We start from the raw sequence: 17,871 nt of genomic DNA, 5'->3' as shown, positions 1-17,871 counted from the left end.
TTATGCTATAAGGTTACCCATGTAAGAAATTAGATGGAAAAGTTAAGAGCAAATCTGTGGCAATGTGAGCATCTTCCTGATTATGAATCTCATCACTTGGGACCAAAGTTAAATTTAAGTTGTCCTTGTTTACTTTACAAGGATAATTTTTTACATTGGAATTCACATGAGTCTTCTAATTTTGTTATAACTAGACTGGCTTCTTAGGAAGGAGGAATGCAAGCCAATTATTTCAGCACTTGGCTGTAAGTTTCTGTTGGCTCTGGCTGGGTAGAGAATTCAATGCCTCTTTTAGGGCATTCAATTCTATGCACGCCAAATTTAGGAGATCAATGGCCCAGAAGAAATAAATGGCTTATATAGTTCTCTCTGTCTTCACTGGGCAAAATCAGCTGCTGCTTTGAAAGCTGTTTCATGACTTAGTGCGAATTTTGGCCCTGTTCTCTAAAGGGTAAATATCCAGTCTTTCTCTGATTTTAATGTGGGCCACAACAACAGACACCCAGTGCCAGAGGAACTGTGTGCAGATGCTCCAGACACATATGTGAATTTTAAGGTTTCCCAAACTCTTCCCATGTGAAGCATTAAAAACATAATCCTCCACTCTGAGGTTGTGGTTCTGACCCCCACTACAAGCAGCCAGCATCTGGCCAGTGCAGTCCAACAGTTTAAGGACAAATTTTTGCTTCAAACACAGATCTCCACCCCTTCCCTAGTACCTGTCTGTCCAGGCTTGTAGATGGGTTTGTCTGTCTGAATGAAGACCAAGCTCTCGGAATTCTTGACCACCACTGACTTGCGGCTCCTGAACTGCAGTGTTGCTCCTTTCACCATCACGGTGACAAATGTGTTTGGTGACAGGCTACTTGATTTTGGAAGCTGAAGAGTAAGAAGGCAGCTAATGTTACCCAACAAATTTAAAGGCTTCCTGAACTGCAATGGCCTTCACAAAGTAAGAAATCTAATCTAACCCAGATGAATCCAACATAGAGGTGAAACTGTAATCAAGAACAAGAAACTCATCTGTTTTGATCTATCTTCTTACTTGTTATTATTGGTGTACAGTGAGCATGCAAAGGAACTCACAGCCCTGACACCCAGATTTAAGAAATTCTTGCTGTCCTGAACAAAACCTTTCTGTCCTTTTTCATTTTGATGTTCACAGAGCCAATGGAATAATCCCACTTTTCTTGAAGATAATGTCCCAAGTCATACAATCACAGAATCAGTCAGGTTGGAAGGGACCACAAGGATCATCCAGTTCCAACCCCCCTGCCATGCCCAGGGACACCCTACGCCAGAGCAGGCTGCCCACAGCCTCATCCAGCCTGGCCTCAACCACCTCCCTGGGCAACCCATTCCAGCCTCTCACCACTCTCATGCTCAACAACTTCCTCCTCACGGCCACTCTGACTCTCCCCACCTCCAGCTTTGCTCCGCTCCTCCTAGTCCTGTCACTCCCTGATATCCTAAGAAGTCCCTCCCCAGCTCTTTTGTAGGCCCCCTTCAGATCCTGGAAGGCCACAAGAAGCTCACCTGGGAGCCTCCTCTTCTGCACACTGAACAGCCCCAACTCTTTCAGTCTGTCCTCACAGCAGAGCTGCTCCAGCCCTCTGAGCATCCTCGTGGCCCTTCTCTGGACACACTCCAGCATCTCCACATCCCTCTTGTAATGGAGGCTCCAGAACTGGATGCAGTGCTGTAGGTGGGGTCTCAGCAGAGCAGTGTAGAGGGGGAGAATCACCTCCCTGTCCCTGCTGGCCACACTTCTCCTGCTGCAGCTCAGGCTCTGGTTGGCCCTCCTGGCTGCAAGTGCACACTGCTGGGTCCTGTTGTGCTTCTCAACCACCAGCACCCAGTTCTTGCAGAACATTTCTTTTTCCATACTAGATATGCTAGATCTCTATAAATCTCTCTCCAAGCAAAACAAACCTCTTCAACCTATGTCTTATGAATCTCATATCAACAGCTGGCTGAAAATGAGCCAACAGTGTGCCAGGTGGCCAGGAAAGCCAACAGCATCCTGGCCTATATCAGGAACAGTGTGACCAACAGGACGAGGGAAGTGATTGTCCTCCTGGACTCAGTACTGGTGGGGCCACACCTTTGGTACTGGGTTCAGTTTTGGGGCACTCACTACAAGAAAGACACTGAGGTGCTGGAGTGTGCCCAGAGAGGGGCAATGAAGCTGGTGAGAGGTCTTAAGAACAGGTCTTCTGAGCAATGGCTGAGGAAATCATAGAATCATAGAATCAGCCAGGTTGGAAGAGACCTCCAAGATCATCTAGTCCAACCTATCACCCAGACCTAACCAATCAACTAGACCATGGCACTAAGTGCCTCATCCAGTCTTTTCTTGAAGACCCCCAGGGACGGTGCCTCCACCACCTCCCTGGGCAGCCCATTCCAATGGGAAATCACTCTCTCTGTGAAGAACTTCTTCCTAATATCCAGCCTATACCTACCCTGGCACAACTTGAGACTGTCCCCCTGTGTTTTCAGATGAACAGGAGGCTGAGGAGATACCTCTCACTCTCTACAACTCCCTGAAAGGAGGTTGTAGCAAGGTGGGTTTACTCCCTAGTAAGAAGTGACAGGACAAGAGCAAATGGCTTCAAGTTGCACCATAGGAGTTTTAGGTTGGATATTCAAAGAAACTTTTTCACTGAAAGCATTCTTAAACTCTGAAACAGGCTCCCTGGGGAGGTGGCTGAATCCTCATCCATTGAAGTGTTTAACAGATGCAGAGATGTGATGCTGAGGGACATGGTTTAGCACCAGCCTTGGTAGAGTTAGGTAACAGTTCAGCTCAATAAGTTCTTTTCCAACCAAAACAATTCTATGATTCTAACTGAAACATTGATGCCTATCAGTGTCTTGAACACCATTTCTTCAGACTTCAGGCCAAGGACATAATCTATGCTCTGGGCTAGACAATCAACTTTCATAATTTCCTGTGACTTGTTTTAGTTTCAGGGACTACCAGCTACATGAATTTTCTCGTTCACTCTCTTTTCCAGAGGCAATCACAGCTATATAGTCCTGTGTTAATTCTACTACTACAGTATACTACTAAAGTATACTACAAGGCAAAGAGTAGGCAAAGTCCAGAAGCTCTACCCCAGTTTTAAGGCACTCAGGTGACTGTGGCTGTTGAAGGATGATGTGGAGAGCCATTTGGAGAAGCCATTCACTGAACAGCCATCAAAAGCATCAATGCTAAACTCACATCTTTCTCCCTGGCCTCTCCTCCTCCTGTTCTAGAGAGACACTGGGCTTCTAGGATTCGGTCTTTCTCATTTAGGTAGCACATTAAAGAGATCTCAGCAGTGAGAAGGTGTGGAAGGTGGACATGAACATACTTTTGGCCAAAAGGGAAATTAATACCTACACAGTGTTACTCTGGTCATTACTACTGAGCAACCTTACAGTTTATCCCTGGTACAAGCGATCAGCCTGGAATGATGAGATACTCACAGAGAAAGGGATGCAGGTGAACACGTCCTTCTCTGACACAACATCATCAATCAAGCTCCTGTTTTCCCCTTGGTACTCGAGGGTGGCACTCAGCGTCACAGACTCGTTCAGGTGGGTCAGCTGAACACAGAGCTTCTCAGGGGAATCGGTGTGTATCACAAAGGGCAGCAGCACCATGTACTGCCTAGGGACAAGGAAGAGGAACAGGTCAGAGGAGCAAGCACAGGTAACAGGAGCTGTAAAGAAAGAACAAACAAACCAGTTTGATCACAGCCTTCACTGTACAGAAGTGTAACAAGATTTCCAGGATGTCAGTAACAGCAGGGGAAAGCAGAAGGGCCCGTCTCAAAAGTAAAATACCACAGGAAATCCTCAGAGCAAATGTTTGGATCTTTTTCTAGGTTCTGGCACAACAGTAGCACGTCTTCCTGTGGCTCTGAATAATGCCAGTGAAGAAAAGTCGGTTGTCACCTTTGCTAGACTCTGAAAACAGGGTAGGATTCAGGAGCCATACAAGTGCTGGCACCCAGTGAACGCATGCTGCAAACCAACTGTAGCACTACTCTCACTCCTCGCAGAAACCCGTAACTGCCACACCGTGGTGCCAGATCTTCAGCAAAACCACTGGAGATCATTTCAGGTTTTCAGGGAAGCAAGCCCCTCAGTCTCAGCCCAAGTATGGGGACTCTGCTCATCCCTACGCAGTGTTAATCCAAATGAAGCGGCTTGCTAGTGGTGTCCCAGGTGCCCAGCAACTGCATCTGAGAACTAAACCTGATCTGCCTAATGCCAACAGGGCTTTCTTTTGGGTGGGTGAGGGCTGGCACCCCTGGAGCAGCAAGCACCTGCGATAAGAGCCCTTAACAGCTCAGCAAGTAAGGAATGGCATCACCTTTTAGTGGTAGCAGAGGCTCTAACGATTTCATGTTCATCAGTTCGCTTGAAGGGAGAAAAATCTGGCCCTGCTATCTGCTTACTCTGCATTTAGACCAAAGTGCTGCACCACAGGGTTGTTGGGCTGGGAAGGAAAAGACATTGCCAAAGAAAAGCCAGAGGAGATGTCAGGACTCCTACCATACATGTACATACATGCACACAACACACACTCTCTTCACATACAAAGAGGGCAAAAGGAGGCAAAAAAGTAACGCAGCACAAAATACCCTCACAGAGCTTAACAGTCACAGGCACAGCATCATAGACTTGTAGGAGTGTTTTGGTTGGAAAAAACCTTAAAGATCTTACAGTGCCACATACTCCTGGGTAAGAAGGGAATTTTCCTTCCATAGGCTGAGCTGAAAAATGTGAATCAAGAAATGAAAACGTTTCTGTTCATGCCAGATCTGTTATCTGTTCCTGATCTTCTTTTCTCTCTTTAAGAATTTAAAACCCAGTCCCATCTCCTGGGCATTTGAAGCTGGCAAGCAGAGCAGTCAACCCAAAATGACACCTTTCACTGGCTTTTGTTAACAAGTTTGTCTCTTTCTCTAACAAGAACTGAATGTGTGAACAGTCATTAAAAAATGTCTTTCAAAGGAAAATCAATTTACACAGAAAAACTTTGTTGACATCCTGTCAGTTCACTGAAGCAGCAAAGGTATTCTCACAGACCTTTCCCTCTTTTTTCTTTTCCATACTCTTTTTGCTGAAGTTTTACTGTTATTTCAGTTTTATGAGCTGTTTTGGGTCCCCCTGGGGCTCTGGAGCTGCTGCTCGCAGAACACACTTTATGTAGGCACGGTGGTTTTGTTTCTGGGTAAAAGAAAGTAGGCAGCAGACAAAGAAACAAAGCAACAGGCAGAGGAACACAACCCGGGTCTCCTGCCTGCCCAGACACCCCCTCGCATAGCTTACGGCTCTGTGGTGGGTGAGGTGTCTCCAGGAAGGCAGAAGAGGAGAAGGAGAAAGGTGTTTGTTTGGATGAGCAGCTTCACCATGGTGCAGACCAGGACGTGATGAGCCAAGCGGACACCAAACTTGGTCCGTTGTACTCCTGTTTCGCTCTCCGAGTCAACCCCTTTATAGTCTCCTCTGCAAACAGAGGCTGGAGGAGATAAGGGCTACGGGCCAGGGCCGATCCGGAAACCGGGAGAGGCAGTGAGGAGGAGCTGGAACTAGCAGCTCTGATTCTGGGCAGGAGGCCAGGGGCTGGCAGGGAGAGGGAGGGGAGTGCGCCCAGCAGGCTGGAGCTGCCTGGCTTTTGGGGCAGGGCAGCAGAAAATGGACGACAAAAGGTGGCAGCTAAAGAAGAGAGGCAGCTAAAGAAGAGAAGCAAAGAAGGCTTCCACTTCCCATAGGGCTCCTTCTATGAAGTGCTGGACATTGAGGCCGCTGGATCACAGCACCACAGGCTCACAGGATATTAGGGGTTGGAAGGGACCCAAGGAGATCATCGAGTCCACCCCCCCTGCCAGAGCAGGGCCACACAATCTAACACAGGTCACAGAGGAACACATCCAGACAGGCCTTGAAAGGCTCCAGGGAAGGAGACTCCACAAGCTCCCTGGGCAGCCTGTGCCAGTGCTCTGGGACCCTTGCAGTACAGAAGTTCCCCCTTGTGCTCAGGCGGAACCTCCTGTGCTGCAGTTTACACCTCCTTGTCCTATCCCAGGGAGCAGTGAGCAGAGCCTGTCCCCCCCTCTCCTGGCCAGCCCTCAGATACTTACAAACATTTATCAAATCCCCTCTCAGTATTCTTTTCTCCAGACTAAATAGCCCCAGGTCCCTCAGACTCTCCTCATCAGGCAGTGCTCCAGTCCCCTAATCATCCTCGTAGCCCTCTGCTGGGCCCTCTCCAGCAGATCCCTGTCCCTCTTAAACTGGGGAGCCCAAATCTGAACACAGTATTCAACATGAGGTCTCAGCAGGGCAGTGTAGAGGGGGAGGAGAACCTCCCTTGATCTACTGGACACACTCTTCCTAATGCACCCCAGGATGCCATTGGCCTTCTTGGCCACAAGGGCACATTGCTGTGCCATGGGTAACTTGTTTGCCACCAGCGCTCCCAGGTCCCGCTCCACAGGGCTGATTTCCAGCAGATCACCTCCCAGCCTGTACTGGTGCAGTTTGTTATTCCTCCCCAGATGCAGGACTCTGCACTTGTCCTTGTTGTACTTCATCTGGTTCCTCTGTGCCCAGCTCTCAGTCTGTCCAGGTCTCTCTGCATGGCCACACATCCTTCAGCTGGATCAGCCAAGCCTCCCAGCTTGGTGTCATCAGCAAACTTGCTGAGCAGACATTCTGTGCCATCCTCAATGTCATTGATGAAGATGTTGAACAGGACTGGCCCCAGCACTGATCCCTGGGGGACACCACTAGTCACAGCTCCCCAGCTGGACCTGGCACCATTGATCACCACCCTTTGAACTCTGTCTTGCAACAGTTCCTAACCCACCTCACTGTGTGCTCTTCCATCCCACACTTCCTCATCTTGCTCACTAAAATGTCATGGGGGATGGTGTCAAAGGCCTTGCTAAGGTCAAGGTAGACTACATCCACTGGTTTCCCTGAATCTACCTTCAACAGTTATGGCATCATAGAATGCTATCAAGTTAGTCAAGCATGACTTCCCCTTGGTAAATCCATGCTGACTACTCCTGATATCCGTCTTCTCTTCCAAGTGCCTTGAGATGCCCTCCAACAGGAGCTGCTTCATCATTTTTCCAGGGATGGAGGTGAGGCTGACTGGTCTATAGTTTCCTGGAACCTCTTTCTTGCCCTTTTTGAAGACTGGAGTGCCATTGGCTCTCCTCCAGTCCTCAGGCACCTCTCCTGTCTGCCACGATTTGGCAAAGATGATGGAGAGTGGCAGAGCAATAATACCAGCCAGTTCTCTCAGCACCCTTGGGTGCATCTCATCAGGGCACATGGACTTGTTAATGTTCAATTTGTGTAAGTGTTCCCTAACACAGTCTGCACTGATCAGTGGGGAGCATTCCCTCCTCCTGGCTTCTTCTCCTTCATCCAGGGTCTAGAGTACATAGGGGAGTTCAGCCTTAGGTGTAAAGACTGAAGCAAAGAAGGCATTCAGCAACTCTGCCTTCTCTGCATTCTCAGTTATCAAGGCTGCCTCCTCGTTCAGCAGTGCCCCCACACCTTCCCTGTGCTTCCTTTTTCTGCTGATGTATTTGAAGAAGTCCTTCTTGTTCTGTTTTACTTACTTTGCCAGCTTCTGTTCCAAGAGGGCTTTGGCCTTCCTTGTTGCTTTTCTACAAACCCTGACTACTCCTCTATAGTTCTCCCAAGTGACCAATCCCTTCTTCCATGAATTGTAAGATTCCTTCTTCCCTGAGATTTCCTTCAGGAGTTCCTTGCTCAGCCATGCAGGTCTCCTAGCAGGTCTACCTGATTTTTCACTCAGGGGAACACACCTGGCTTGGGCTTGGAGGAAATGATCTTCAAAAATTAGCCAACTTTCTTGGGCTCCTTTACCCTCCAGAGCCTTAGCCCATGGGATTTCTGCAAGCATGTCCCTGAAGAGCACAAAGTTAGCTCTGCAGAAGTCCAGGGTTGCAATTCTACTTGTTGCACTGATTCTACCCTTTAGAATACTAAACTCCACCATGTCATGATCACTGTCCCCAAGGCTGTTCCCGAGCTTAATGTCCTCAACCAGTCCCTCTTCATTAGTTAATACAAGATGCAGCAGTGCACCTCTCCTTGTTGGCTCCTCCACTACCTGCATCAAGAAGTTATCGTTGATACACTGCAAGAGCTTTTGGACTGTCTGTGCCTGGCTGTGTGATCTTCTTCAATCCCAGGGTGATTGAAGTCTCCTATGAGTAGCAAGGAGATAGCTCTAGAGGCTACCTCCAGCTGTCTGTAGAAGGCATCATCAACATCTTTCTCTTGGTCTGGTGGTCCATAGTAGACCCCTACAACAATTTCATCTCCTTTTCCACATCCCCTAATTCTTACCCACAAGCTTGCAACCTGTTCTGCCTCCTGCCTTGGGCAGAACTCAGCACATTTCAGTTGTTCTCAGACATAGAGGGCAACTCCCCCACCTCGTCTTGATGATCTATCCTTCCTGAACAGTACAGAGCCATCCATGACAACATCCCAGTCGTGGGAGCTGTCCCACCATGTTTCAGTGATGGCAATTATATCACAGTCATTCATCCTAACACAGATCTCCAGCTCCTCCTGCTTACTCCCCATTTTCCATGCATTGGTGTATAAGCATTTCAGGGAGGGAGTTAGTCCAATAGCTTCCACTCTTGCTGTCTCACCATTCCCAGCCCCTTCCATGCCCCCAACCTAGCAGTAAGCTCTGCATGTGCTGATTCCTCATTGCTTGATCCCCGTGGTCCATCTCTGCAAGATTTAAAGAGTTCTTGTGTGTCTCCAGTGTGCTGCAGCATAACAGGCTGAAGGCTCCTGTTAGCTTCCCTCCCTGATATGCCATATCTTGCCTCTTCTCCAGAACACAACTCACTGTTACCTACCTCCCCCGAACCACCAGTGGAGCTGCCAGTGGAGCTGCCACATGGCCCCACAATTGTCTCAGGCTTGGCTTGTAGTAAGCCTGGCTTCCACCCTCCCCCACTTCCAACCTAGTTTAAAGCATGATTAATGATCCCAGCCAACCCCTGCGATATAAACCTCCTTCCACTTGCAGAGAGCTGCACCCCATCTGCTGCCAGCAGACCTGGTGTCATGTGGGGGGACCCATGGTCAAAGAAGCCAAAATCCTGCAGGAGGCACCAGTCTTGAAGCCAAGTGTTGAGCATGTGAGTCCTCCTCTCTCTCTCCCCTTCAACAGGGAGGATAGAGAATATTATCTGGGCTCCCAGTCCCTTGACCACTTGACCCAAGGCCCTGAAGTCTCTCTTTATATCCTTGAATTGTTTTCTTCCAAGGTCATCATAGCCTCTCTGGAAGGTTAGCAATGGGTAGTAATCCATGGGCCGTACCAGGGAGGGAAACCTTCTTATTACATCCTTGACCTGGGCCCCTGGTAGACAGCAGACCTCCCTTTGGAGTGGGTCGGGTCTGCATATTGGGCCTTCTGCACCCTTCAAAAAGGAGTCTCCTATGACAATAACTCTTCTCTTTTTTTTTTTGATGCAAGATGTTTGTATGAAAGGCTTAGGCTGCTTTAATTTTGAGAATTCCTCCAAGCCACGGTTCACTTCCTCTCTAGCCAGTTGTACCTGCAGGACATCAAACCTGTTCTGCAAAGGCATCTGGGGAGCACTGTTAATAACTGAAGCAACACTCCCACCATGGCGGGTGGGAATTTGTTGCCACAGCCCCTCATTGATTTGGTAGGCAGAGTTCGGAGGGGGGGGGGAGATGGACAAGGCAGGAGTTCTTTACTGTCTTGACCATGGAGTTGCCTTCCCTCCCTCTTTTCCTTTAAGTTACTGGCTTCAATCTGACAGGGGGTGGATACAGGGGGTACTTGACCCTCAGTGGCTGATAACGGGTAATCCTATCTCTCCATCGGGCTGCCAGAGTCTGGTACCACCTGTCTCTTCCATTTGTCTGATGTTTCTAAGCCTATGAACTTCATCCTTCAATCTTTCAACTTCATCCTCCAATCTTTCAACTTCATCCTCCAGCTGCGCTGCACTTCTGAGTAGGAAATATACTTGTTCACAGTGTATACAATTCCCTGGTACAGAGGAGAGACTGAGGCATTCACTGCAGCCTGTGGTCTGCGTCTTAGCCTGTTTCGTTTCAGCCTCTGTCTGTGTTCTCATTTCCATCTTAGCTGGCACCAGAAGCCTAGCTTTATTCTGTCAGGTGGAGACCATTATGCTTACCTACTGTGGTGATGTGGTTATAGGCGAGCAGGTTAGGCTTTGGGTTGTGTGGGTAGTGAAGGTTTTTGGGGTTTTGTTGTTTTTTTTCCCCACCTCTCAGGCGCTGCTCTCCTCATTGCAGTGAGCAGGCTGTTGGCTCTCCCTCTGCTGACCTCGCCTTGGAATGAGAGGCTTGAGCTATTGGGCTGTTTAAATTCCGCGCGGTCCCCTGGCAACATCCCCCAGCTATATCACATTGTGAGCAGGTGTGCTGAGGACAGCTCTCACCGGTCCTGCCCTTCCCCTGGGGTTCTTCTGCCCACAGACAGCTCCCAAGGAGGCCCAGAAAGTCCAAATAGGAGGAGTAGGAGCAGGCTGATTTCTTTCGAACTGGGAGCAGGAGATGGGCCGAAGGTTTGGGAGACAAGAGCAGGTGTTCCTAACCACCACTTACGGGCAGGATCTGAGAACAGGGATTGCGAACTGAAAACCTTACCCTCCATTCACCCCATTCTCTTGTGCTGTCCATTTCCAGTCTCACCAGGGCTAATACCAGGAAATGAGGCCAGAGAATGCCTAGACAAATGAATTGTCAAAGGAAATTTGACCTTCACCCTGACAGAAACAGGGACAGTGACATGATGGGAAGCTGCCAAAAGTTCAACCCATTAACAGCACGTAACACATTAACCAGTTCCCCGAAGCAGCAGCTACGCTCACACAGCAGAACGAACGTGGCCTGAATCTTGCTTTCCCTGTACTAGTTCTCGTTCCAGGTCAAGTTATTGGTACATCTAGATCAAGACATGGCTGTTTGATGGAGTCATTCATAGTTTCGTTATGTGAAAACCCATGTAAAGCACTGTGACAGGTGATGTATCACAGAAGGAAATTGCTTTTCAGCCATTGTCTTTACCTTGGCCAGCAGCAGCAGCAGCAAGATCAATAGCTGCAATGACTGCTATTAGAAGTGGCAGTAGAATAGCTCTCATATTTATAGCCTTAACCTAAATGTGAAACTAAACTGCAAACCTAAACTCTGTGTTAGAGTATAATTTAGAGATTAAAAAGGGTGCTGGATAAAATGATGATCTGGCTGCCCTTGCTCTCTCCTACAACTACCATCTGAAGTTCAGTAAGGTCAGGGACTTTGGAGTTAAGACATTCAAGTGCAATGAGATAACAAACTTTCATTACAGGCCTCATTCTGCCCTGAAATTACCTCCTTGGAAAAGGAGAGGACAGTAGTGCATCTTAGAGAATCACACAATAATTTTCCTCCCATCCTAGTGCTTGTTGAACAGGAGAATAGGCCAACACCTGAGGGGTGGTTGTGGCCAGGAGGAGGTTGCCCTCTTCTCTCAGGTGGCCAGCACCAGAACAAGAGGACACAGCCTCAGGCTGCGCCAGGGGACATTTAGGCTCGAGGTGAGGAGAAAGTTCTTCACTGAGAGAGTCATTGGACACTGGAATGGGCTGCCCGGGGAGGTGGTGGAGTCGCCGTCCCTGGAGCTGTTCAAGGCAGGATTGGACATGGCACTTGGTGATATGGTCTGGCCTTGAGCTCTGTGGTAAAGGGCTGGACTTGATGATCTGTGAGGTCTCTTCCAATCCTAATAATACTGTGATACTGTGATACTGTGATACCCACCTGACTCCCACCTCTTTTCAGGCAGTTGTAGAGAGACAGAAGGCTTTTCCCCAGCCTCCCTTTGCTCCATGCTAAACAACCCCAATTCCTACCTTGGGGACGGCACAAAAGACAGCCCAGTCTTGTGCTCTTCCTTCTCCATGTAATGCCTAAAGTTTGCTCTGCCTGCCTGTGGTAGTTTGAGGGCTCCCAGGTCCTCCTTAAACAAAACCATAGGGGCAGAGGCCCATCCAGGGGAATGGACCTGCTTGTCCAAGGATATTGTAATATTGTTATTCTATTCTTTTCTGGTGTCACAGCTTAAAAGATGCCTGACTTGATCTCTCCCCCTTCTCTTCCCTTTCTTGCTTCCACGTCTCTGAGCAAGATGTGCTCTTATCTCATGGTTTATGGGGGAGCTGGCAGGCAGGGAACAGACCCGCTGAGGCCTTATAGGCCCAGCTTTGGGGGGGTGGTTTAGGCCTATCCTTAAGCTGACTGAGGGTGGAAGGAGTGGAGGATTCTAGAAGGCCATTTTGGGCCAAGTCATAGAATCAGTCAGGGTTGGGGGCAACCACAAGGATCATCCAGTTCCAGCACCCCTGCCATGGCCGGGGACACCCTACCCTAGAGCAGCCTGGCCTTAAACACCTCCAGGGATTTAGCCTCAACCACCTCCCTGGGCAACCCATTCCAGCCTCTCACCACTCTCATGCTCAACAACTTCCTCCTCACGGCCACTCTGACTCTCCCCATCTCCAGCTTTGCTCCGCTCCTCCTAGTCCTGTCACTCCCTGATATCCTAAGAAGTCCCTCCCCAGCTCTTTTGTAGGCCCCCTTCAGATCCTGGAAGGCCACAAGAAGCTCACCTGGGAGCCTCCTCTTCTGCACACTGAACAGCCCCAACTCTTTCAGTCTGTCCTCACAGCAGAGCTGCTCCAGCCCTCTGAGCATCCTCGTGGCACTGCTCTGGACACACTCCAGCATCTCCACATCCCTCTTGTAATAGAGGCTCCAGAACTGGATGCAGTACTCCAGTTGGGGTCTCAGCAGAGTGGAGTAGAGGGGGAAATCACCTCCCTTGCCCTGCTGGCTACACTTCTCCTGCTGCAGCTCAGGCTCTGGTTGGCCCTCCAGGCTGCAAGTGCACATTGCTGGCTCGTGTTGAGTTTCTGGTCCAGCAGCACCCCCAAGTCCCCCTCCTCAGGGCTGCTCTCCAGCCACTCACTGCCCAGCCTGGATTTGTGCTTGGCATTGCCTCGACCCAGATGCAGGACCTTGCACTTGGTCTTGTTGAACTTCATGATCTTGGCTTGTGCCCACCTCTTCAGACTGTTCAGGTCCCTCTGGATGGATCCCTGCCCTCCAGCCTGTCTGCTGCACCACACAACTTGGTGTCATCGGCAGACTTGCTGAGGGTGCACTCAGTGCCTCTGTCCATGGCACCCACAAAGATGTAGAACAAGGCTGGTGTCAGGACTGATCCCTGAGGGACTCCACTTGTCACTGGCCTCCACTCAGCCATGGAGCTATTGACAGCCACTCTTTGGGTGCGTCTATCAAGCCAGCACTTTACCCATCCAGTGCTCCACCCACCAAACCCATGTGTCACCATCTTGGAGACCAGGATGTGGCACAGGACAGTGTCAAAGGCCTTGCTCAGGTCTAGGTAAATGACATCAGTGAGTCTTATACTTATTTTACCTGGTTGCCTTTTGTACATATGCTCTTGTAAATAGAATTTCTCTTTAAAGCTTCCAATCAATGTGCAGTATCCTCATTCTCACTCCTGCAGAAGGGTAAGAGTTGATTCCATTCTCCAGAATCAGGTGTGCTCTTGGCCCAAACTGGGAGTCTGCCCATCAGAAATATAACCCAGGAGGATCTGTCATAGCCACAAAGAAGAGGATTTGTACATGGGGTGGCCAAAGCCTTTTAGAAGATAACACCTTACACTGCTTCAAACAGGTTAGAAGGCAGACTGAACACAAACATTGCAGGGAAGAGGTTCAGAGCAGCATCCAGCAGAGGAAGCTAGGGCTACCCTTTCTGGCAAGTAGACAACCAGTTCACATGGCTCAAAAGCTAGCCAGATCATTAGGACCGTCATCAAAAATGTGCTGTGTAGCCAAAAAATGAAGAGAAATGTTTTCATTCAGTTGCAGGGTGGGCGAGTCTTTAAAGGCCTGAGAATCCCAGTAGATATTAGTGACCATGCACAGATAACGAATTGACTTTTAAAATCTGTCCTCAAGCTACTTGTCTGCCATCCCATTCCCAAGAGTAGTGTGGGTCCCTGCAGCCTGACTTCAAGGGTCTCTGCATGGACCATGACATTCAGCTCGCATGACAAGACAGTGGCAATGAGGTTTCCTGGTCCCTCTTGCCATTTCCGCCTGCTGTGAGTACAACTTAGAAGGCTAACAGCTTTAGAGAACTTTCTAGCTACATTTTTAACATCTAACTTTAAGCACCTCAAGAAATCCAGGAGGAGGGTGTGTTTTAGTATCCTCTCTACTGGATTTCTCTCAGTGTGGTGGTAGGCTTGATGGGGCAAACACAGGTTTATCCATCTTGGCTTGCCCAGGCATGTTCCCCTGATCCCCCTGCTTCTGTTCTGGGGGAGGCAGCCATGGGAGAGGAGGGTGAAAGCCCTGGCTTCACCTAATATGGTGAGGCCTGGCAAAGTGCCATTCGAACTGGCTAATCTATGTCCAGTGTCCCATTAGTCTTAGGGTGGATATTGATAAAAGAGATAAGGAGGTACCATGGGGGCTGCTGCTGCCTCATTTTGCACCCTGAATTTGCCTGGAGAGCTTACCAGAACAGGCATCCAGGTTGGAATAGACTTCCAAGCTCATCCAGTCCAACCTAGCACCCAGCCCTGGCCAATCAATTAGAAAACGGCACTGAGTGCCTCATCCAGGCTTTGCTTGAACACCTTCAGGGACAGTGACTCCACCACCTCCCTGGGCAGCCCATTCCACTGGCTTTGTGAACCTCTGAACTAGTAATTTCAGATGAAACCTCCATTGAGTTTGGGTCAATTAGTTTCTCCATGGTCCTTCCCCACCATAGAATCATGGAATCATAGAATCAGTTAGGGCTGGAAGGGACCACAAGGATCATCTAGTTCCAACCCCCCTGCCATGGCCAGAGACACCCTACCCTAGAGCAGGCTGCCCACAGCCTCAGCCAGCCTGGCCTTAAACACCTCCAGGCATCGGGCCTCAACCACCTCCCTGGGCAACCCATTCCAGCCTCTCACCACTCTCATGCTGAACAACTTCCTTCTCATGCCACTCTGACTCTCCCCATCTCCAGCTTTGCTCCATTCCCTCGAGTCCTGTCACTCCCTGAGAGCATAAAAAGTCCCTCCTCAGTTTTTTTTTAGGCCCCCTTCAGATACTGGAAGACCACAAGAAGGTCACCTGGAAGCCTCCTCTTCTGCAGACTGAACAGCCCCAACTCTTTCAGTCTGTCCTCACAGCAGAGCTGCTCCAGCCCATGTGCCATGCTGCTATTCTAAATGACCTTAAGCAGAAGTCTATACCAAAGACAATATAATAATTATTTGTTAAAAGGGAAGCAAGCAGCACTGGGAAAGAATGGAGTCTGCATTCTACTAACTCGTGCAATGAGCACACGGCATCCTCTCCCATCTATACACTCAGTTTTTGAATGGGTATCAAGTATGGAAAAGAGTCCTTGAAATTCCTGCTGTGCCAAAGATCCTTCGTGTGCCTGCATCATCCAATCACCTCTGATGGTCGTAGGAGTTATCTTTTCTGTGTGTCCTCCTGACTCTGACCCCCATTCAGCGCAAGCACAACTAACACCCCCCCCCATCCGCCAGTTCCCACGCTAATTCCGCCAGTTCCCATGCTAATTCTCCATCCTAGGGAGGCACATCTCCCCCCTCCTGCTTTTTGTTTCCTCCCAACACGAATCATGCTCCTATTTATCACACTGCCTAGCTCTTGACTATCTCTTAATTTCTGCCTCTTCTCCATACTTGTTTCCTAAGATCTCATTTCAGCTTTTTCTTCTCTAGAATAAATCATCCAAGCTGTCTGTGCTAGTTTGAGCCTAGCTGGCATATTTTGGTGAGAAGAATTAGATGTTAGGCTGTGAAAAGGAAACAGTGGTGATGGCTGCTGCACTCATAGGCTTGCTGAGATGGATAAGAACAAGAACATAAATACAGATAACAGAGTTGCTCTCCCTGGCTCTGGCTGCATGCACTTCTCTCTCTAACCTGCTGTCTGTGTAACTAATCCTTCTTCCTAAACCCCCTGGCCGATTCTCCAAATTCACCTTGAACTTAAGACAAAGTCTGGGATAAGGTAGAGGGGTGGAAAGGTGGTGGAAGGGTGATTGGGTGATTGGGAGCCCCTGCTGAGGACTCTGGTTTCTGGGAGGGCTGTTGTGTTTCTGTATCACTTTTTAACTTGTCTATGTCTGTCTATAGCTGAATAGATTGTAAATATCTGCTTAGATATTGTGCTCAGCTGTACTTATAAAGCTTCATTCTTTAATTTTCAGCTTGGCTGAGTCTAGTCTGGGTGATTTTCTTAGCATTATTTCAGATGTTACAGTTCTGTCATCATCTTTGTGTCCCTTTGCCATACTTTCTCCAGTATGTCCATGTCTCTTTGTACTGAGGAGCCCAGAACTGGATACAGGTGCCCAGGTGTAACCTCTTCAGTGCTGACCTATTTGACCAACTGGCAATACTGTATCTAATGCATTCCAGCTTACCATTTGCCTCACTGGCCCTTTGCAGCGAGGGCACACTGCTGGGTCCTCCAAGTTCAACAGGACCCCCAGGTCCTTTCCTGCAAAGTTGCTTTCTATCCGGGTCACCTCTAGTTTTACAGGGGCATGGGGCTGCTCCTCTCCAACTGCAGGACTTTGACCTTCTCCTTAATGAAATTCAGGAATCATAGAATCATAGAATCAACCAGGTTGGAAGAGACCTCCAAGACCATCCAGTCCAACCTATCACCCAGCCCTATCCAGTCAACTAGACCATGGCACTGAGTGCCTCATCCAGTCTTTTCTTGAACACCCCCAGGGACGGTGCCTCCACCACCTCCCTGGGCAGCCCATTCCAATGGGAAATCACTCTCTCTGTGAAGAACTTCTTCCTAACATCCAGCCTATACCTACCCTGGCACAACTTGAGACTGTGTCCCCTTGTTCTATTGCTGGTTGCCTGGGAGAAGAGGCCAACCCCCACCTGGCTACAATGCCCCTTCAGGTAGTTGTAGACAGTAATAAGCTCACCCCTGAGCCTCCTCTTCTCCAGGCAGTCCATTTCTCCCATCTGTCTCTCCCAGAACAAACACACACCTCAAAACATCCATCACTAACCTGATGTTTGCCAAGGCTTATGACTTCCTTGATGGAAAATTCCCATGGAAATACTGTGTATCACTCCAGGCTTGGGGAAGAGTGGCTGAATAACAGAGCTGGGGGGGGTTGGTTGGCAGTTCCCTGACATGAGCCAGCATGTGCCCAGGTGGCCAAGAAGGCCAACAGCATCCTGGCCTGTATCATCAATAGTATGGCCAACAGGAACAGGGAAGTGATTGTGCCCCTGCACTCAGCTCTGGTAAAACACACCTTGAGTGCTGGATTCAGATTTGGGGCACTCACTACAAGAAAAACATTTGCTGCTGGAGTGGGTCCAGCAAAAAGCTGGTGTGGAGAACAGGTCTTGTGAGGAGAGGCTTAGCAAATTGGGGTTGCTTAGCCTGGAGAAAAAAAAGACTGAGAGGAGGCATTCTTGCTCTCTACAACTCCCTGAAAAGAGGTTAGAGTGAGGTGGGTGTTGGTCTCTTCTCCCTGATGATAGGATGAGAGGAATGGCCTCAATTTGTATGAGGGGAGCTTTAGATTTGATACTAGAAGAAACATAGTCACTGAAAGCTTTCTCAAACACTGGAAGAGACTCCCCAGGGAGGTGGTTGAATCCCCGTCCCTGGAAGTGTTTAACAAGAGGCAGAGAAG

The 17,871-nt window shown here is 49.0% G+C and overlaps 2 protein-coding genes across 2 annotated transcripts in view; both read right to left on the bottom strand.

Moving 5' to 3' along the window:
* The window catches only part of A2M (alpha-2-macroglobulin), a 37,893-nt gene extending 32,357 nt beyond the window's left edge, over positions 1–5,536 (bottom strand). Inside the window, exons 1-3 of the mRNA XM_064143461.1 lie at positions 5,332–5,536; positions 3,478–3,661; positions 720–879 (exon numbers count right to left, since the gene is read on the bottom strand). Of these exons, the coding sequence (XP_063999531.1) occupies positions 720–879; positions 3,478–3,661; positions 5,332–5,414 (427 nt within the window). The 5' untranslated portion in view covers positions 5,415–5,536. The remainder of the gene's footprint in view (positions 1–719; positions 880–3,477; positions 3,662–5,331) is intronic.
* An 805-nt stretch (positions 5,537–6,341) lies between these two features.
* On the bottom strand, positions 6,342–8,637 carry ENOSF1 (enolase superfamily member 1; the record flags this gene model as incomplete). Its single annotated transcript, XM_064143948.1, is given in 5 exon segments — positions 6,342–6,622; positions 6,625–6,858; positions 6,861–6,996; positions 6,998–8,155; positions 8,518–8,637. Coding segments are annotated over 5 exon segments (1,929 nt in total), but the record flags the coding sequence as incomplete, so codon positions are not given.
* Positions 8,638–17,871: the final 9,234 nt, after the last annotated feature.

This window comes from Pogoniulus pusillus, chromosome 5, assembly GCF_015220805.1.
Source record: "Pogoniulus pusillus isolate bPogPus1 chromosome 5, bPogPus1.pri, whole genome shotgun sequence".
Lineage (NCBI taxonomy): Eukaryota > Metazoa > Chordata > Aves > Piciformes > Lybiidae > Pogoniulus > Pogoniulus pusillus.
Note: the sequence above shows the minus strand (reverse complement) of the source record. Positions and strands in the feature narration are given on the sequence as shown.